At 41.8% G+C, this 18,360-nt stretch overlaps 1 protein-coding gene across 4 annotated transcripts in view; it reads left to right on the top strand.

Moving 5' to 3' along the window:
- The window catches only part of TYK2 (tyrosine kinase 2), a 48,195-nt gene that overhangs the window by 2,909 nt on the left and 26,926 nt on the right, over nucleotides 1-18,360 (top strand). For all 4 annotated transcript variants that reach the window (XM_033172819.1, XM_033172821.1, XM_033172820.1 and 1 more), the window contains exons 2-6: nucleotides 5,470-5,677; nucleotides 9,909-10,032; nucleotides 15,136-15,295; nucleotides 16,247-16,410; nucleotides 16,590-16,974. In XM_033172819.1, coding sequence (XP_033028710.1) covers nucleotides 5,494-5,677; nucleotides 9,909-10,032; nucleotides 15,136-15,295; nucleotides 16,247-16,410; nucleotides 16,590-16,974 — 1,017 coding nt within the window. In that variant the 5' untranslated portion in view covers nucleotides 5,470-5,493. The remainder of the gene's footprint in view (nucleotides 1-5,469; nucleotides 5,678-9,908; nucleotides 10,033-15,135; nucleotides 15,296-16,246; nucleotides 16,411-16,589; nucleotides 16,975-18,360) is intronic.

Genomic DNA, 18,360 nt, shown 5'->3' on the forward strand with positions numbered 1-18,360 from the left:
CAGGAAGCTTTTGATTCAAATCTATCTTCTAGCATGAACGTAGTGATCTATAGCAAGCAAATCTCTCAGACAACCTCATTTTCCCATCTGCAATACAGAGATAGTAGTGCTGACCTGCCTTACAGGGTTATTGAGATTGCAACAAGATAATGGGAAGACTTGAATGTTATAAAAGCACTAACTCAATGCTAGTTAGCATTATGGAAAGAAGGCAATTACTGGGCTGCATAAAGATTTGTGCAGGGAGTTAGTGGACTGTTTCTGGGAGGGGGGAGTTCTAGGAAGATCATAGGATTTATAAACGTGTTCAAACCAGTATAGGTTGAGTGATGCTGTGAAAGGGGTAATACAGGATGTTTCTACAAGCCATCATATTGTGGAGGGTTTCTTGTGGGTCTTACTGCATGTATATGAGAAGAAACTGAAGGGATGTGTAATGAATTGAGAAACATTACTGTGGGACAGGTATTAGCCAAGGAAAGGAGGTGGTATGGTGGGCTGGATACACTTGTCTTCTATCTCAGGCCTTTAAGATTGGGATTTTTATTGCTTACGAAGGAGCTTGGGCAGCATAGTGTGATCTGATCTATAACTTTTGGAGGTGTTTATAGCTTTTGGTATCCTGTCAAGTGTTTGTTTTTCCACCTGGCCTTCTCCCTTGCCAAATGACTTGCTCGTGGGATTATAATATTTGCTGTGGTGTAATTTTGTATTCTTTGGTTAGCATGGAAGAACACATCAGGTAAAATCTTAGCTTTGATTCTTAACTTGAATGAAGTTGTTTTCATTGCCAAAGTATGAGCTAGCCAACTGCCTGACTGCTTGGGTTTATATAATGGGTTTATCATATTACAAGTGTTGTAATATTACAAGTGTTGTAATAGGAAAACACAGAAGGTAGTTTCTTAGTGTATTGCAGGTTTGACAGTTTAGGTAAATGTAAAGGGACCCCGACCATTAGGTCCAGTCGCGGACTCTGGGGTTGCGGCGCTCATCTTGCTTTGTTGGCCAAGGGCGCCGTCGTACAGCTTCCAGGTCATGTGGCCAGCATGACTAAGCCGCTTTCTGGTGAACCAGAGCAGTGCACGGAAATGCCGTTTACCTTCCCACCAGAGCGGTACCTATTTATCTACTTACACTTTGACGTGCTTTCAAACTGCTAGGTTGGCGGGAGCAGGGACCGAGCAACAGGAGCTCACCCTGTTGCGGGGATTCGAACCGCCGACCTTCTGATCAGCAAGCCCTAGGCTCAGTGGTTTAACCCACAGCGCCACCCGCGTTTAATGGGAGCCTAATAAAAAGAATGGTCTAGAATGTAAAGTCTCTTGCTTATTATTCAAATGCCTTTCATAGATGCACAGTTCAACTAATCAGGGTTGTGAGAGAACACTGTTGCACATAGTGTTGTGTTTGTTTCTCTAAGACTAAGCAATAAGGTAGCTGTGGGTGGATTCCTGTTTGTTTTGTCGTGCTTGTTCTGTCCATTCTTTTTCAGACTGAAATAACTTCTTGTTTTATACATCTTCCCTTCCCCCAAAAGTAAACAGAACTTGATTTGCCCATGGGCCACAGATCTGAGTCAGCAAGGATGGCAGCCTGGATCTCAATCTCCTTTTTTGTTGAACTATTCTCCCAAGTGATAAGTCCTGTATTATTTAGTACAGCAGATGTGCAGATACTGAATGTGGTCTGTTAACTTTAGTGCTTTGTAGCAAAGTCTTTCCCATTCCTTCTACCGTAATTGTGGTGAAGAAGTTCAGAACTTCAGGCCTTACTTCAATTGCAGGTGTGATACTTGGTTAAATGGAAGATGCATATATTTCTCTTGGAGTAGAAATGAGCACATGGTGTATCTCTCAGTACAGTGGTACCTCTGGTTAAGTATGCTTCAGGTTAAGAACTCCGCTTAAGAACAGAAATCGTGCTCTGACAGCGCAGTGGCAGCAGGAGGTCCCATTAGCTAAAGCTTTGCTTCAGGTTAAGAACGGACCTCCGGAACAAATTAAGTACTTAACCCAAGGTACCTCTGTACTGTACTGGATAGAGTGTGTTGGTTTTAATATTGGAGGCTTAGCTACAAGTTGCTGCACAATTATAAGACTGTGCAAATGGCAGACAACATATATTAATGATTATTATTCATTAGTTTTATATCCATATCCAATAGACACAAGGCAATGTACACTAGCTCCCAAAAAAATCTGAGGGGTGGGATAGACTGAGAGACTGACCAGCCTATGCCACCCAGTGGACTTCATGACAGATCTTTGGTCCATTCCTAACACCCTATAACCACATACTTCCACACATAAGGATAAATAAGGTAAAATATGCTGAATAAGAAGTGCTGTCAAAATACATGCCGATTGCTTGCTTTTCATTCCCTTGAGGAAATGGTAGAGGAAGCACTTTTCCTCAAGCTTTGCTCAGAAATTGACACTGGGGTGCAATATTAGTACCTGAGACAACCCAGAGAGTTGGTAGATTATGTCAGATTTGAACTGAGGTTTTTCAAAGTCCAGGTTCAGGCACTTTTATCTGCTAGACAATGCTGACTCTTACTGCCCATAATACTTGGTTTGGAGCATAGGATGCTGCATGGAAAGAAACTTGTTGGCTTTAAAGGAAAACCATTTGCTTATTTTTTGCCATTAATAGAATGTTTGTACATGTGTGCCTCTGAAACCTGGCTTGCAGCTCCCTTTAAAGTGAAATTCTTGGAAGTGAAAGATAGGTTCCAAGAGATAGAAGTTAAAAAATTCAATTCTGCATTGTTCTGCACTCTCGGCTTGGCATTCCTTTCCATTTACCTCAGAAAATCTGGCCACACATGCAGTGTTAGAAACTCAGATGTATAAGGTAATTGCCAAATGGCGCCTTAAACCTAGTTTATGGTTACCATAACAGAATGCCTAGGTGCCATTTTCCCCTGGGTGAGATTTATTATTGTTGTTGTTGTTGTTCTTATTATACATTTTTTCTATACTACTTTATATTTTAAAGAAAAAAGTTTCAAAGTGGTTTACAACACATTAAAACATCAAATAAAGCAATCCAGAATAAAACAAATTCAAGCTTCAAGGAAAATATTTCACATCCTTCTCTAAGTGGCATTTTGCTTCCCCCATATTTATTTAGCTATTTGGTTTAGCTCATAGCATAGCAGAAGTACTCTAGGAAGCCAGTGTGGTGTAGTGGTTAAGAGTATCGGGCTAGGACCTGGAAGATCAGGTTTCAAATCCCCACTCAGTCATGAAACTCACTGGGTGACCTTGGGTCAGTCACAGCCTCATAACCTACCTCACAGGGTTGTTGTAGGGAGACCCATCCAGATGGGCGGGGTATAAATAATAAATAATAAATTATCATTATTATTATTATTTATTAACTGAGTAGTGGGGTGAACCATGTACTCATTGGAGAAAAAGGTGGGATATAAATGCCATAAATAAGCTCTTCTGCTTACCTACTTAAGAAAGCTGGGGAGGGGGGCAGCCAGATTGAGATGTCAGTCATCAGCCTGGCATCCACAGATCTCCATGTGGTCACAATTGGACCTGCACCAGTTGCAAAGTGCACCTGGCTAATTTCAAACACTGCACACATGTACTTCTCAAGTTAACTTTGAGTTGGGGTCATCCTCCCCAGCCCCTGTGTGTGTGCGTGTTAAAAAATGTTAGGACAAAACATTCCAAATTCAGATAAAGAAACCTAGATTGCAGAACCAGTATAATTTGTAGGAATATATTTATTTTTAATTACTATAATAGGAAAAAGCAGCATGTCCTTTGATCAAGTATGTGACATACATGAACTTGAGGTGAACTCCTTAAACAACATACACATAGATTTCAGTAACAGGGATATAAATATATATTCCATATAATTTGTGGTGCTGAAGTGAATCAAGCTCCTCTTTTTCAGAAGCCAAATAGTAGCTCTGGTTTTATTTTATTTTATTTTAAATACCAGGAGTAGAGAGGAATAGTTGGGTGGCTGGACAGAATTCTGCTCTTCCTACTTGTTCAGCATAAACAGCCAGCAAGAAACTACATTCGTAGACTGGAATTTTACTGCTGTGTAGTATAACTGCCAAGAAGACCTGGCTGGTATTGTGATCCATTGGTCTCTATTGAAAGAAACGAGACCTCTGGTTTGACCAGATGCTTGAGTTAATGCTTGCTGCACCTACTTTGGTATGAAAGAACACTTCATTGTACATGAAGCAGGAAAGTGTGTTTTCATTTGGGATTACTAGTGCATTGGAATCAACACAGTCTTAGATTTAGAAGGTTTGGAGCTGGGAAAATATTTCCTAATGTTGACCATGTCAGTTGTTTGTGAAGAAAAGAATAGTTCTTTCAGGAATGGCTTCAACCCAGTGGGTTGAACTGAATGATGCATGAGGTCTATTGTAGTTCTTGGATGAGACTCCTATATAATGCATCCCTCCCAACAAGCTAGAACATTGAGAATATGAACTGAATAACACTTGGCTCCTGTGCCCATTTCTGCCTTATGTGATGATTTATAACGTGCCTGCTTTCTCATGGGCTGGTGGGTAACTTCACTATCACCCATGAAGTGCAGTAAGGCAGTTGCCTCAGGTTGGCAGGCTCTGGGCATATGGGACAGGTGGGACCACCACTTACACCATTATGAGACATGGGTGGCACTGTGGTCTAAACCACTGAGCCTCTTGGGCTTGTCAATCAGAAGGTTGGAGGTTTGAATCCATGTGGCGATGGTGAGCTGTTGCTCTGTCCCAGCTTTTGCCACCCTAGCAGTTCAAAAGCACACCGGTGCAAGTAGATAAATAGGTACCGCTGTGGCGGGAAGGTAAAAAGTGTTTCCATGCACTCTAGCTTCTGTCACGGTGTCCCGTTGTGCCAGAAGCGATTTAGTCACGCTGGCCACATGACCCAGGAAGCTGTCTGTGGACAAACGCCAGCTCCCTTGGCTTGAAGCAAGATGAGTGCCGCACCCCATAGTCACCTTTGACTGGACTAAACCATCCAGGGGTCTTTTACTGCTGCTACAGCAATGCTGGCCCTCCCAGCTGCAGGGGCATCATTTTCAGTTTTGGCTGGAGTGGCAAAACACCCTGGGCCAGCCCTGCTGTCACCTGTGCTTTAGAGCTGCTAGGAAGGATTGTTGTTCAGGTACTAGTGTATGTGGATTCTTGAAAAATCAAACAATCTGTGGATACTCCACGTTATCCTTTTGCTTGAGCTATCTTTCCTATACAAGCTGACTGTAACCCCCTGTTCCTCTGGTTTAGACTTCATGTATTTGGAAGCTCTTCCTGTTATCAAAAGGGAAGTGGTGTAGGGGTGTGAATCATTCACTATATATATTACATTGCATTACATACGCACTCTATGTTCTGAGAGTATGCATTGCTGAAGACTACGTTTCCTGAAAGCGTTTTAGGTTTCCTTAATGAGGTCTCTGTTTCCTCCCACCTAGGGACTTGGAAGAAGAATTGGCAGAATGCCACTGTGCCATTGTGCAGTGAAGCACAGTGAATCAGACATGGAGGGGTGTCGTTTTTCACCTTCTGGAGGGCTGAGGGTATATCTTCACTGGAAGGGGGAGCAGGAGGAACAGTACCAGACTTACATGCAAGGGACTCCTTGTGCTGAAGAGATCTGCATCGATATTGCACAGAAGATTGGTAAGTGACTTGTCTAGAGATTGGGCTTGTCTAGAGATATGTGGGAAACATGTAGCCCTTCCTGGAGAAGTGCCTTATACCCCATGTTGTTTGATATCAATACAAAACCTTTGGAATATGACATCCAGAGGCTTGGACTGCGGTGGAGCCTTGCAATTGGATTTGTATGGAGTTGTACTCCCCCTGAAGGAGCAAGTTCACTGTTTGAGAGCCCTTCTGGACATAACATTTTACGTGGAGGTATATATGGTGGCAGTGGTGGCTTCTGCCAGCTTAGGGTTGTAGCTGGTGTACCAGTCCTAACTAGAGAAGGCAGACCTTGCCTTGGTGTCATCATGTGACATCCAGACAAGACTACTGTAATGATATATAGGCACTGCACTCTATGGGGGGGCTGCCTTTAAAGATGGTTTGATACGAAATGCAGCCACTCGGATGCCAGTGGGGGCAAGGCTGTGGGAACATGTGACATCATTCTTGTACTGGATGCACTGGTTGCTGGTGAACGGACCTCCAGAACGAATTACTGGTAAGTTGTGAACCTGAGGTACCACTGTACTTTCCCATCTCCATTCCACAGTAGTTGCACATCTCTCCCTCCCTCTCCCTCTCTCAAATTTCTTTGAAGTTCAGCATCATAGTAAAGCAAGTCATACTGCTGGAATCTCCCCATTTAATTCTGCCTCCACATCCAGCACTTCCTTTCTCAGTAACTCTGCTAGTAGGTTAATAACTTTGGCTCTGATGTCTTCTCCCTCCTCTGGAATTACTCACTTAAGCAGAAATCATTTTCTCTCAGCTCCATTAACACCAAATTATCCAAACATTTTTCCATCTCTCTATTTATCACTTCATTTTTTTGTTTCTAAGGTCTCAACTTTATCATTTAATTGGCCTACTATCCTAAAATAGGATGCCTCTATTTTATTGAGTGTTCCTTCTAATCTTCTCAGTTTTCTAATTCTTCTTCTAAAGCCTCTATTGATCTCTTAAGAGACTTTGCATAAGAATATCCTCAGTGAGCAGGGACCCTGAAGATCTCTTTCTTCCTCCCCCTCCCTTGCCCCCACCCCACTTCTCTTCCTTCTTTTCCTTTTCTTGTAAACAGCATTCTGAATGTTGAAGTTTTTCTTGCTTCACTTTATTAGAATTTCTGTCTCTAAACAGCTTCTATCCCTTCAGCAATTTAACCTTGTTTTGGCATCAACATGAGATATGGCAGATTCCATTCTCAGGAATACAGTGTTAGCTGGCAAAGTAGCTTTCAATTACTTAAAACACTTTAGTCAAATAGTAAGAAAAAAATAAAAAGCTTCACATATATTACCCTTGTCCATTTAAAACTTTCTCATTTCACACCATAAATCCAGCTTTCTGGCACTTTTATGATGATGTGAACAGTAGCTTGCTTGCCTTCTCCTCCTTTATTATGGACAGCAGTTCACTCTCCAGGTATTGGGTTTTGCTTTTCGCTAGCAGACTCAGAAACTCTTTTAGGTTGTAAATGATCTCATTCCAAAGGTAATTAAGAAAGGGAAATAGTCTTGGTGCCCATAATAGGACTGCAGTGTAGTTGGAGCAAGATGACAATTCTCAGCTTCCAGTCACTCAACTCACAGGCAGGAGATGAGCCCCTCAGCAGTCCCCCTGTCTGATGAGGAGCAATCCCTTCTTTCCAACATCTTTTCAGAAGTGAATAGGTGGTAATGTCCTAAAATCCAACTCTTCTGGACATCAATCATACAAGAAATATGCAAAATAACTAGGCAAGTATTAGAAGTCACCCCAGAACTTGCCCTACTAAACATCTTCCAAGACAGTAATGCCCACTCACAACTGGAGAGACCTGTCAGTAGTAAGCATAGACCAATGGTATCAAATAGTATGGGAAACAGCCTTATTAGAAAAATTAACCAACAAACTGAAACTGACATGGGGACAAATAGAAGAAGACGCCTTCACCCCGTTATGGTTACCGTTCATCACATACACAGCCCAACAAGACAATAACAAGAACCCGCCAACAGCATTTGAATCAATCTGGCTAAACTGATCCAAACACACATACACACCCCACTCACACGCGAAAACAAGTTCACCACAGCCAATCACAAACAAACAACCACACCCTAGGCCAACCCCAACATCTATCACCAGCAAAGGAATACAAGCGAATAGTAAAGAGAACCCACACACGTGACACTGACACAAAACCCCACACATACAATAAATAGAATAGCATTGCCACCCAACCCCAACCCCTCACCATTCCCCCTCCCCCCTTTCCCCCTCTTCTTCCTAATGTAACACTAATGTCTCAACAAATGAAACTGATCTGTAGAAAATGTAACTTGAAAAAAGAGACATTGCACATAAAACAAATCTTCAATAAAAAATATGTTAGAAAAGAAAAGAAGTGAAGCTGACAGCCAGACTTGTGTCTGGCTATCATCAAACATCACACTGTGATGTTTGGTAAAGAACTGACAAAATACCTTACGCCTGCCGTGATCCCTTCCCTGGAAGTCCACAGGATAAAAGGATCTCTAATAAAAGGGCTAGGAAAAAGTATTTTGCAGGGGGTGAGTGGTTTGTTTGATTTCCTGCAGCTCCTTATCACATACAGTTGTATAAATCGGCAGTTACATAAAAGAAGTGTGATAGATGACGGTGGACTGCAAATTGCTTTAGAGTCTGAAGCTGTTCAGCTAGGCTTAAAGCCTTGAGCGTTCTGCCTGGGTTTTTTTAGCTTGGCAGGGCATTATCGCTTGGATCCAAACCTAAGAGTACCTTCACATTCAATACATTTTGGGGTAGACTTGTGGCATGCTTTGACAGTGGGATTTTATGAGCTTTGTTGCCCTTTTTTATATTTGTGAATGTATTTGAGCTGAAGCCTAGTCCACACATTCAATGGAACTTCTCCTGGAAGGAAGATCCTGAGATCCTAAAACCTGGTGCATTGGTCACCAGCTGTCAGGGACTAGAAGAGACCACCCCGCGACCATGCCAGCATATACCTAATTACATTATACCATTGTGTAGATAGTAGACCACTTTGGGAGCCAACCTTAGCTGGAAAACAGGTTATAGATAAATGTTTTGAGGTAGAATAGACTGTACCACTTCAGACTGCAGGCAAAGGACCACATTTCTAATGCTGTCTGTAGAGATAGCCTGCTCCCCATAGTGCTAGTTTTCTAAACTGAAATATTTATTGCTGGTGTGCTAGTTCTTAATGCTGGGAGCTTTTTAAATCACCATCAGGATTTTTTTTTAAAAGGCACCTCTCACCTGCACATGTAGATCATGGGCCCCAGGAGCAGAGGAGTAAAATTTTATGTGCGGCTGACTTCTGTTCTGCCCAGCACAGCAACTGATGCAGCTCCATATACTTTATTTTATTTTATTTTTAAAAATATTTTTATTCATTTTATCAACAAACAATAAAACATAACATAACAAACACAAATATACATACACATTCATATACCAAAACGAACTTAATAAATTTCTTATACATTCTTTTCAAATTTCCTCTCACATCTTGGGGGTGACTTCCCTCGATCTCCTCCTTCTGAAATTCATTATTAATCTACTTTGGCAATTTCATATTTTCAGTTATACTTATTATTTCTTTCCAATCTTCTCTAATATAAAATTCATTCCCAACATCATCATAACCTATAAAAACTTTCCTTAGGTATACAGAAAACTAATTAAAACAATATTTTTTCAAATAACATTTAAATTTATTCCAATCTTTCTGCACCGATTCCTCTTCTTGGTCGCGTAGTCTCGCTGTCAGCTTGGCAAGTTCCATAAAGTCCATCATCTTCATTTGCCGTTCTTCAACCGCAGCTCCATATACTTTAAGTAAGGTTGGAGTGATGTTTGTGTGTGCCTAAAACCTCTTCAGTGGAAGTTCAGAGCAGGAGGTCCTTTCTCTAAAAAGAAAAAAAAAGCATTTGTGTATGAGTGAATGCAACCTAATCCTGGGAATAGGAACCTCAGTTCTGCCTTTAGATGACATTGGGATGCAGTAAAGATAATGTTACAACTGACAAGGGTGCTTTCTTGGTTTCATTTAATATGCTATCTTATTTGTATTGACTGTTTCCCCAACCCCAGGCTCAGGGTTATCTCAGGGAAAGGGTCAGTTAGAAATTAGTGCCTTTTAAGGAGTGACTATCGAGCTGTGCCCAATACTAGATCATTTTGTCTTCCACAGGAATCACGCCAATCTGCTTGAGCTTCTTTGCACTGTATGATCCACTGGCCAAATTATGGTTCCCTCCTAACCATGTGTTTGACATAGATAGTGGCATTAAGTTGATTCTGCATTTTCGGTTGAGGTAAGAACATCCTTTCTCCATGTATTTCACCTTCACTTCTGTAGCTTTGGGATTAAATATTTATTGGCTTTACAACTGGGTGCTTGTACAGCCCCCTGCCTAGCACCCATGAGGCCATGAAGATGCTTGAGCTTTCATTTAGATAGAAAGTTATGGATCAAAATGTGCAGATACCCTTCTAAGTGATTTCTGTGAAATGAGCCAGCCTAGCTTCTCCTGCCTGTCAGTGATTTTAGCTGGTGAAGGAAGTCAGAACTGTGATTGGTAAGCATTTAACTTGTGCGTTTAACTGCTGTATCTGCACAGTCTGGAATAGCAGGACATAGCTTCCCATGGTAAACCTGAGATGGTGCAGGGGATGGGGTGAGAAACAGGAATGACTGCACTCCCTCTAATTCTGTGTTATGCCATGACCTCATGGCAGCCATTTGTGACTGGTACCCATGGCGTCTCTGAAAATGTGCCCATTGGTCTGGTAAGGTTGGCAGCCCCTGTTGTAGCAGGTACAGTACTGGGGAACATGCTGACCCCTGAATTATTAGGTCAATTGATCATAATTGGGTAGTGCTCAAAACTAATCCAGCAGAAGCAGATTGACTTCCTTCTCCGTGATTTATGTCCAGAGCTCAGACAATATACTGTAAGCATATGCTTTATGAAAAGTTCACACATTGTATATGGTAATTAGATGTAAAAATACTTACAGTGTACATTGTAAAAAAGATCATGTATCAGAATGTTCTCCACTCATAATGGTAATAGGCACATACCATTTTGCATAAAAGATACCTAGTTTAGTCAAGCCTGTGGCCCTGACAAGCTCAAGTAGTACTTTGTGTATTTTGGTTCTGAACAACCTTTATGAAGTAAGGACTTTTAACACGTCAGACAGTGAGCATATTCTCAGTTTAGAGTTAGCAGCTTCTGCAGACGCTTGTGAAATAACTGGATAAATTTGGTCTTAACATCTGGATATTACATCACTATTCTAGCCCTGGTTGTGAGGGGTTCCATAGCACCAGTACTGTCACCCATGTTGTTCAGTATACATGTGTCAAACTGCTAGGTAGGAGAGGAGTGTTACCACTATGTTTCCAAAGTCTTCAAATCCCTTTTGCCTGGATCTGCATACCTTTGGGGTCATCTCTTTCCCCCTGCATTCTGTCATTGTGTAAAGTCAAGTCAGCCTTGGCAAGGATAATGGCTTTTTCATGGTGGTCCTGGGTCTGTGGAATGGCATCTTGGAAGAGGTTTACCGAATCACAGTCTTTGGTGCATTCAGAAGGGGCTACACATCATTCTTCAGAAAGATGTTTAGAAGACAATGGATTTGGGTACTTAACAACTGCTTTTTATGTTTTAAAAACATTGGCACAAGCAGCATATAAATAATAAAATATAATTATAATAATTATTATTATTAGTGGGCATTTTATCTATAGTTGCAAGACCTGCTTTTTAGGAAGTGGGATACACGGCATATAATAATGTTTTCTGACATATAATAAAGTAATTTGCCCAGAGAAACCTACTTGTGCATAGCCATTTGGGTTTTCTGAAAGCAGTGTAAGATTATTATATTATATTCAAGAAATGTTCAATAAGTCTCATTTATATGTTCCATTAGACCGAGCAGGTGTTTGCTTTATTACCCATAGTATATCCAAATGACTGAGTTATTGTTGTGTATTAAAATGTTTTTTCATGTAGTGTTTGGTATATTGAGATGCTGCTTTGGGCATGTTGAATGGCAAGGCATGAATGCAGTACATCCTGCATTCATAATCATCAGTTTGCCCTTGTTTTGGAAGCATTAAGTATGTCCACGTTTGCCAGTAGTAGTGTCTTCCACTTTGAATTCAGAGTAGAAGAATGGCACAGGACATAATACATTGATTTAATAATAGGAAAACACTTTACGCCATTGCTGTTGGTGTCAGAATTAAATTGTTTTCTCTTTCCTCCTCAGCATACTTCCTCCCTCAAGTTATGTGAATCTGTGTCATGGTCAGTGTGGTTTGGCTACATAATTTAAAAGAGCTGGTTGTTTCTGCCAGGGAGCACGTGCAAGTAGAAAAAGAGCATCCTGTCTGCTGCACCACAGCAAGACGGGTGTTTGAAAGCAGAGGGAAAGGTCTCAGCCTGGCCTCATTTCAGCACTTCCCCAAATCTAATTTTCATAAGTATCTGGAATGTTGATGCTCCTTGGGGCATCATATACACTTTTAGAAAAGTAACCTTTGTAGGCAATGGTGCCTGGTGCCTGTTGGAACTGGTAGGGTGACACCAGAGCAAATGACAGCAGGGGCCAATTCTAGTTTTGTCCCCATCCTCCCTGCTGAGTTCTACAAGGGTAATAACTGAGACTAAAGAGGGAGCTGGCAGTAAGAAAGGCAGATGGGGGCTGACTAAGGGAAGACTGGGCTTGGTTTAGCAGGAGGACCCTGCTTGCCCCCCAATGAACCAGCTTCCACCACTAGTGGAAGTCCTAAGCATCTTTACTCAGAAGCAGTCCTAAGCATCTTTACTCAGAAGCAGGTCTCTCTAAGTTTAGTGAGACTTGCTTTCTAGTAAGTGCATCTAGGATTGTGATCTAGGTCTATTTGCTGTGTGTATTTTGGTACAAACTGTTGTAGATTCTTCAGGCAGATTTGCGTGTGTGCAACTGTGATCTGAGAAGGAAGTGGGTGGGAAGGAAGTGGGCAGGGTGCCTAGTACATCAATGAAGACAACATCCTTCAGTTTGTGCCCTACTGCGAATGCTGAGCTGAGCTTGGGCTTTAGGTTCACTTTTGTGTGGTGTCAAATGAATAGAACCAGAGCACACTGCTTTAACATTGGAGCAGTATTACCTTTTGACAGAACCTTTTCAGGAGATACAGCCATGCTTATAAGTGTTACAAGCTTGTTTCAATATAATTTACCCTAGCAAGTTCATTTATCTTGAAACTCATCGGTTTTCCTGCCTGGTGAATAAATTCTACTACTTTACTACCTTGGAATCAATTTAATTAAGTTACAGACACACACTCATATTCAGCCTTTCTTGGCATAATATATATACATATTAGTGTGTTTACTGTATTTCCTGAACAAAATTTGTTTGCACATACATCTACAGGCAGCGTCTTTGTTTTAACTCTTAAGTTAGCCCAGTTAGGTGGCCTTAGTTAATCTCTAGGAAGAGTGTCTAAATGTCTTCATAGTTCATGTACAATTTTACTTGCATCTACTGCTAGGATTTTAACTGTTTTTAATTGGCTTTAACTGTATTTATTAATAATTTTAATTCTTACAAACCACTTGAGGTTTTACTGCAATCACAAGGTATACAAATTTTGTTAAATAAAATAAGTAAGGATAGCTTTTGTCATACTTGTTTAGAAAACAGATTTTCACTGCCAGTATCCCAGAAGAACCTTGATACTGTTTGTCTCTAAAACATAAACAATAAAGAATTGCTCTAGCAATTGTAGCTAGCATTTATCCAGCACTGTTATTAAGTGCTGAAAACACTTTACAAGCATGCTATCAGCAATCCTTGCATCAGCTATGTCAGGTGAGCCAGTATTATCTGTATACTGCTAATTAAGTCAGAGTGGTTTGCCAAAAGTTGCCCAGTGAGTTCATGGCTAGGTTGAGTCCTGCTTCTTATCACTCTGGTAAATCAGCTGCCACAAAATTATATTAAGTTCAGTAAGTTAGAATTTCTGGAGGGGCAGGGTTCGAAATTAGCAGGGTGCCAGGAGCATTTTGTGCCTAAAGTTTCTCCATTTGCGAGCGCCTTGAAAAGTCTGGGTGCCTTTTTTTTTGCACCTGACTGACACTCAAGTTTTACTGAAATTTATGTGCTTTGAAGCCTTGAAGTATATGTTAAGGATAGACAATATGTTAAGGAGTTTAACAATAAAGAGTAGAGTGTTTTGAAAACAGAAGTATGGTACCAGTATTTTTATTGTAAACACCAAATTAAACATGTATTAATTAATAATTTCTGCTAAAAATGTGATATTAACAATGTGTCACTTATGTGAATTGTGTATTAATTAATGCTTATCAAAATAATAAAAAGTGTTTCCAACCCCCCCAACCCGCAGTGGCCACTAGGTGTTCTGTTTTGGGACCCACAACCCAGGCCCCAGGAGCCATTTGGCTCCTAGCTTTTCAGCCTAGTTTCTAACACTGTGGAGGGGGTATCTGTGTTAGTCTTGTTGTTTCTTTAAGACTAGCAAATTTATTGTGGCATAAGTTTTCATTGGTTGCAGTCTACTCCCTCAGATTAATTCATACATCTGAAGTGGACTGTAACTCAAAAAAGCTTATGCCGTAATAAATGTATACTTAATCTTCCACAAACATATTTTTTGTTAAGCTTAAAATATTAACAGTTGAACTGTGTTATGTGCTGTGGCCTGTACAGATGGTTTTCTGGTTTGCACTAACTACTATTTTCTCACTGAACTACAGGACAGTTGTTACAGGTTTCTGTCTAGAACAATTGTTCTAATGGCTTTCTTGCCATGAAACGTGTAAGAAAAATGCAAAAGTGGGCTTACCACTGGTGAACAGGTTGAGTGACTCATTTCCTCCAGGTGATCAGACAGAGAAGCGCTTGGAAAGAGTTTGACTCCCTTCCACACATCTCAGGCTACTTATATGTCTCAAATAGCCTGGATGAAAAAGTGGTCTAACAAATTGTGAGCTGGTAAGCTTCTGTGAACTCATTAGCAAGGCATGGATGCCATAAATTAGAGTTGGAAGAAGTAGAAGAGCACCTGTCTGACCTAGGTCTTGTGTTCCTTGAGGAATATGCACCTTGCCTGGGCGAAGTTAATCATTCCTGCCTCTCAGTTAAGAGCGGTAGACTCGTTATCTGGGGAACCGGGTTCGCTCTCCGCTCCTCCACATGCAGCTGCTGGGTGACCTTGGGCTAGTCACACTTCTCTGAAGTCTCTCAGCCCCACTCACCTCACAGAGTGTTTGTTGTGGGGGAGGAAGGGAAAGGAGAATGTGAGCCGCTTTGAGACTCCTTCGGGTAGTGAAAAGCGGGATATCAAATCCAATCTCTCTCTCTCTCTCTCTCTCTCTCTCTCTCTCTCTCAGGTATTATTTCCGAAACTGGCATGGGACAAATGAGAAGGAGCCAGCTGTCTGTCGCAGCTTCCATCGCATAAGTGACTCTGAGGACAAGTCACAGCAAGCAAGGGGCGAGCAAGGCAGTGCCCTGCTGGATAAACCATCATTTGAGTATCTCTTTGAGCAAGTATGGAGCTTTGTTGATGTTGTTCTGTTCAGATTAAGCCTGTTATGTATCTGCCATCCCGCCCTCTTTGGACTGTCCAAAGAGGTTTCCATGCTTCTTCCTTAAAATTTAATTTCCTTGGGATTCCATGGCTTCATCTGGCAAACTTAGATACCTCTTCAGTTGCACTTTCAAAGCCATAAAGGCCAACTCCATGCTATACAGCTGTTTCATCCATCTCCCCTGACCAGCCTGTGCAATCCAGACTGCAGCATGCCTCAGGCAGAGAAGAGGTACACCACAGTGAAGCGCCCAGAGAAGAAATAACTCTATATTCAGGCACTTGGAGCCTAAGTGTCTGTCAAATAGCTTAGGGTGTAAATAGCAATTCAGGAGGATGAAATTACTTACACAGAAAATGTAAGTAAGGAAGCAGGAGTAGATAAAAGCTGTTGAGGTTACTGGTGACATCAACAGACTCTAAGCCAGCACGAGGGAAGTGATTAAATGGGGCATGCGGGGGTGGGGAGATTAGTAGACTTCTCAGCTTTCCCCCTCCCTTTGAGGAAATGTGATGCAGATAGTCAATTCTTATATTCTAGATCTGTCTTCAGAGAGGTGCAAGCCAGCCAAATGAGCCACATTCCACCAAGGAAGGAGAAACCCTTTCTCATAGTTATTAGGCAGTCTGATTCCACCTCATATATGGTGTCCAGTCAAGCCCTAAATTTTGAAAAGAACTGGGTGAGATAAGATGGAAAAGTTTATTTCCCACCTTTGATTGTATTTTTACACAACTGCTAGTAGTTGTGTGAAATAAAGGTTGGATCCCTGACATCATTTGAGTTCAGATCTCCAGTAGCTGAACAGAAGAGCCAAAAGAGAGACTGATTTGGGAGAGACCTGCAGTCTCATGTAGGACCTGTTAGCTTGGGAATGTACCTCCATAATTTTTGTTCTTTTTCTTCCCAGGGGAAATATGACTTCATTAACGACATTGCCTCTCTAAAAGACCTACACACTGAACAGGAGATTCACCAGTTTAAAAATGAGAGCCTAGGGATGGCTGTCCTCCACCTGTGTCACATTGCACTTAAGAGAGGCATCTCCCTCGAAGAAGTGACAGAGAGAACCAGGTGAATTATTGTGGGGATGGGACAGGTAGTTGTGTTTATGGTGTGCTTCCCAATCCAGTCATCCCAAAGTGCTTTGCAGAGGGTTGTTGGTATGTTCTCCCCCCCCCCATCTTCACTTGAAGTGTGGCATTGATACACATGGGGGGTGGTCCCGCTTACTGTCTTTGTTTCTCTTGCAGCTTCAAGGAGTGCATCCCCCGTTCTTTTTGTCGGCAGATTCAGCAAAACAATTATCTGACCAAATTCCGCATGAGGAATGTTTTTAAGAAGTTCTTGCAACGTTTCCAGCGACATACAATGAGCTCTGGCAAGCTGACGGAACAGGACATCATGTATAAGTACCTGGCGACCTTGGAGAACCTGGCTCCACGTTTTGGGAGTGAGTTCTTCACGGTCCTCTCACTGGAAACTGTTTCAGAGGGTGAGAAGGTGCCGCTTTACATCAATGGTGGGCACTCACATCTGGAGAACTCCCATTCCCCTCCTCCCAGTGACAGGCTTGCCACGCATGAGGTTCTGGTCACAGGCACAGATGGCATTCAGTGGCGTCCCATCTCTGCTGAGGTATGTTCACTTGTGAGTTCATCACCACCTATTGTCATCCCTGGGCCACTGGGACTCCACTTCCTGGATTGGAAAGCCATGTTGAGTACTTAACTTTATTTGGCACAATACATTAATTTTGCTCTGGCTTTTAGCTCACTTCTCAGGGGATCAGGGCAAGTAATAATCAGTTAATGAAAAGCCCAAGTTACCAATCGTTAAGCCAGGAAGTTGGGTCAACTCAAGCTGAATTGCAGTTATATCTTTCCTGTACTAGAGCAGGATTCACAAAAAGATGGGGGGTGGGAATCAGGTTACCGGTTCAAAATATAGGACTGAATAAACAGAACCTGACATGGTTAGTAAACCCTAACCATGATGAAGCAGATGTGAAACTTAAGTTTAGAAGGGCTTTGCACATTTTGAGTTTGTCTTGACTAATTTGTCCCTTTTGAGAAGCAATTTGCAGGGTACAAAGCTGCACATTGTGGCTGTTGCTATCCAACCAAAAGTTATTCCTGCCATCACTCTAGCCTTTGCTTTGACTTTGGAGGCAGGGATCGTCTCATCCTGACATGTGTTTCACTTCAGAGGCACTTCAAAAGAAACCTGAGGACCTTGGGCTGAACTTTTGATCACTGACTTAAAATAAGTGCTCACCAGTGGTGAACAAGTGCACTGTGGTTGACCAAATAGTTGAAAATAAGTAGGCTAGTTGACTGGTTGCCTCTGATTGGATAGCAGCCAGAAGCTTCAGTCTTCAAGCTGACTCAGCCTTTGAAGACACACTTTGAAGAGCAAGTTTTTCAGAACAGTGAAGGGAGTGTCTTAGTAGCAATAAAAAATTCCATTGAATGCCACCACAGTGCATGCCATTCTGTGGGCCTTTACCCTGTTGATACCAAAGTCATGCCAGGTAAATCTTAGATGTGGTAATTGAACATAAGCATAGAGGCAAGTTCCTTAAGTATGCTGGACCCGAGTCGTTTAGGGCTCTGACACCATTAATTGAGATTTAAAGTCACTACAGAATTGGTGGAGATTGTGGAGCACTGGCAAATGTGCTCCCAATGACCCAAGGTAAGCCACAGCAGTTTGTAGCCACAGAAACTGCTTCTTGGGAACTTGAACCTCCTGCCAGAAACATCTCTAAATCAGAAACTCAGGGTGGTATCCAACAAAGTATTTCCGCTAGTGCAAGGATTTCAGCTTGCGCAACTGTGTTTTCCCCTTGCACAGTTCAGTTGTGTAGCCAGAACTCCTTGTGCTAGTGGAAGTACTCTGTTAGATACCACCTCAACTATATTACAGCAAAAACAGCAGCATAAAATGGTGGGACAAATGAATTCCTTCATGGGTATTATGCCACTGTATGCTATTCTGGACATCCTCACTCTCCAAACTACC

This window comes from Lacerta agilis, chromosome 16, assembly GCF_009819535.1.
Source record: "Lacerta agilis isolate rLacAgi1 chromosome 16, rLacAgi1.pri, whole genome shotgun sequence".
NCBI classification, from domain to species: domain Eukaryota; kingdom Metazoa; phylum Chordata; class Lepidosauria; order Squamata; family Lacertidae; genus Lacerta; species Lacerta agilis.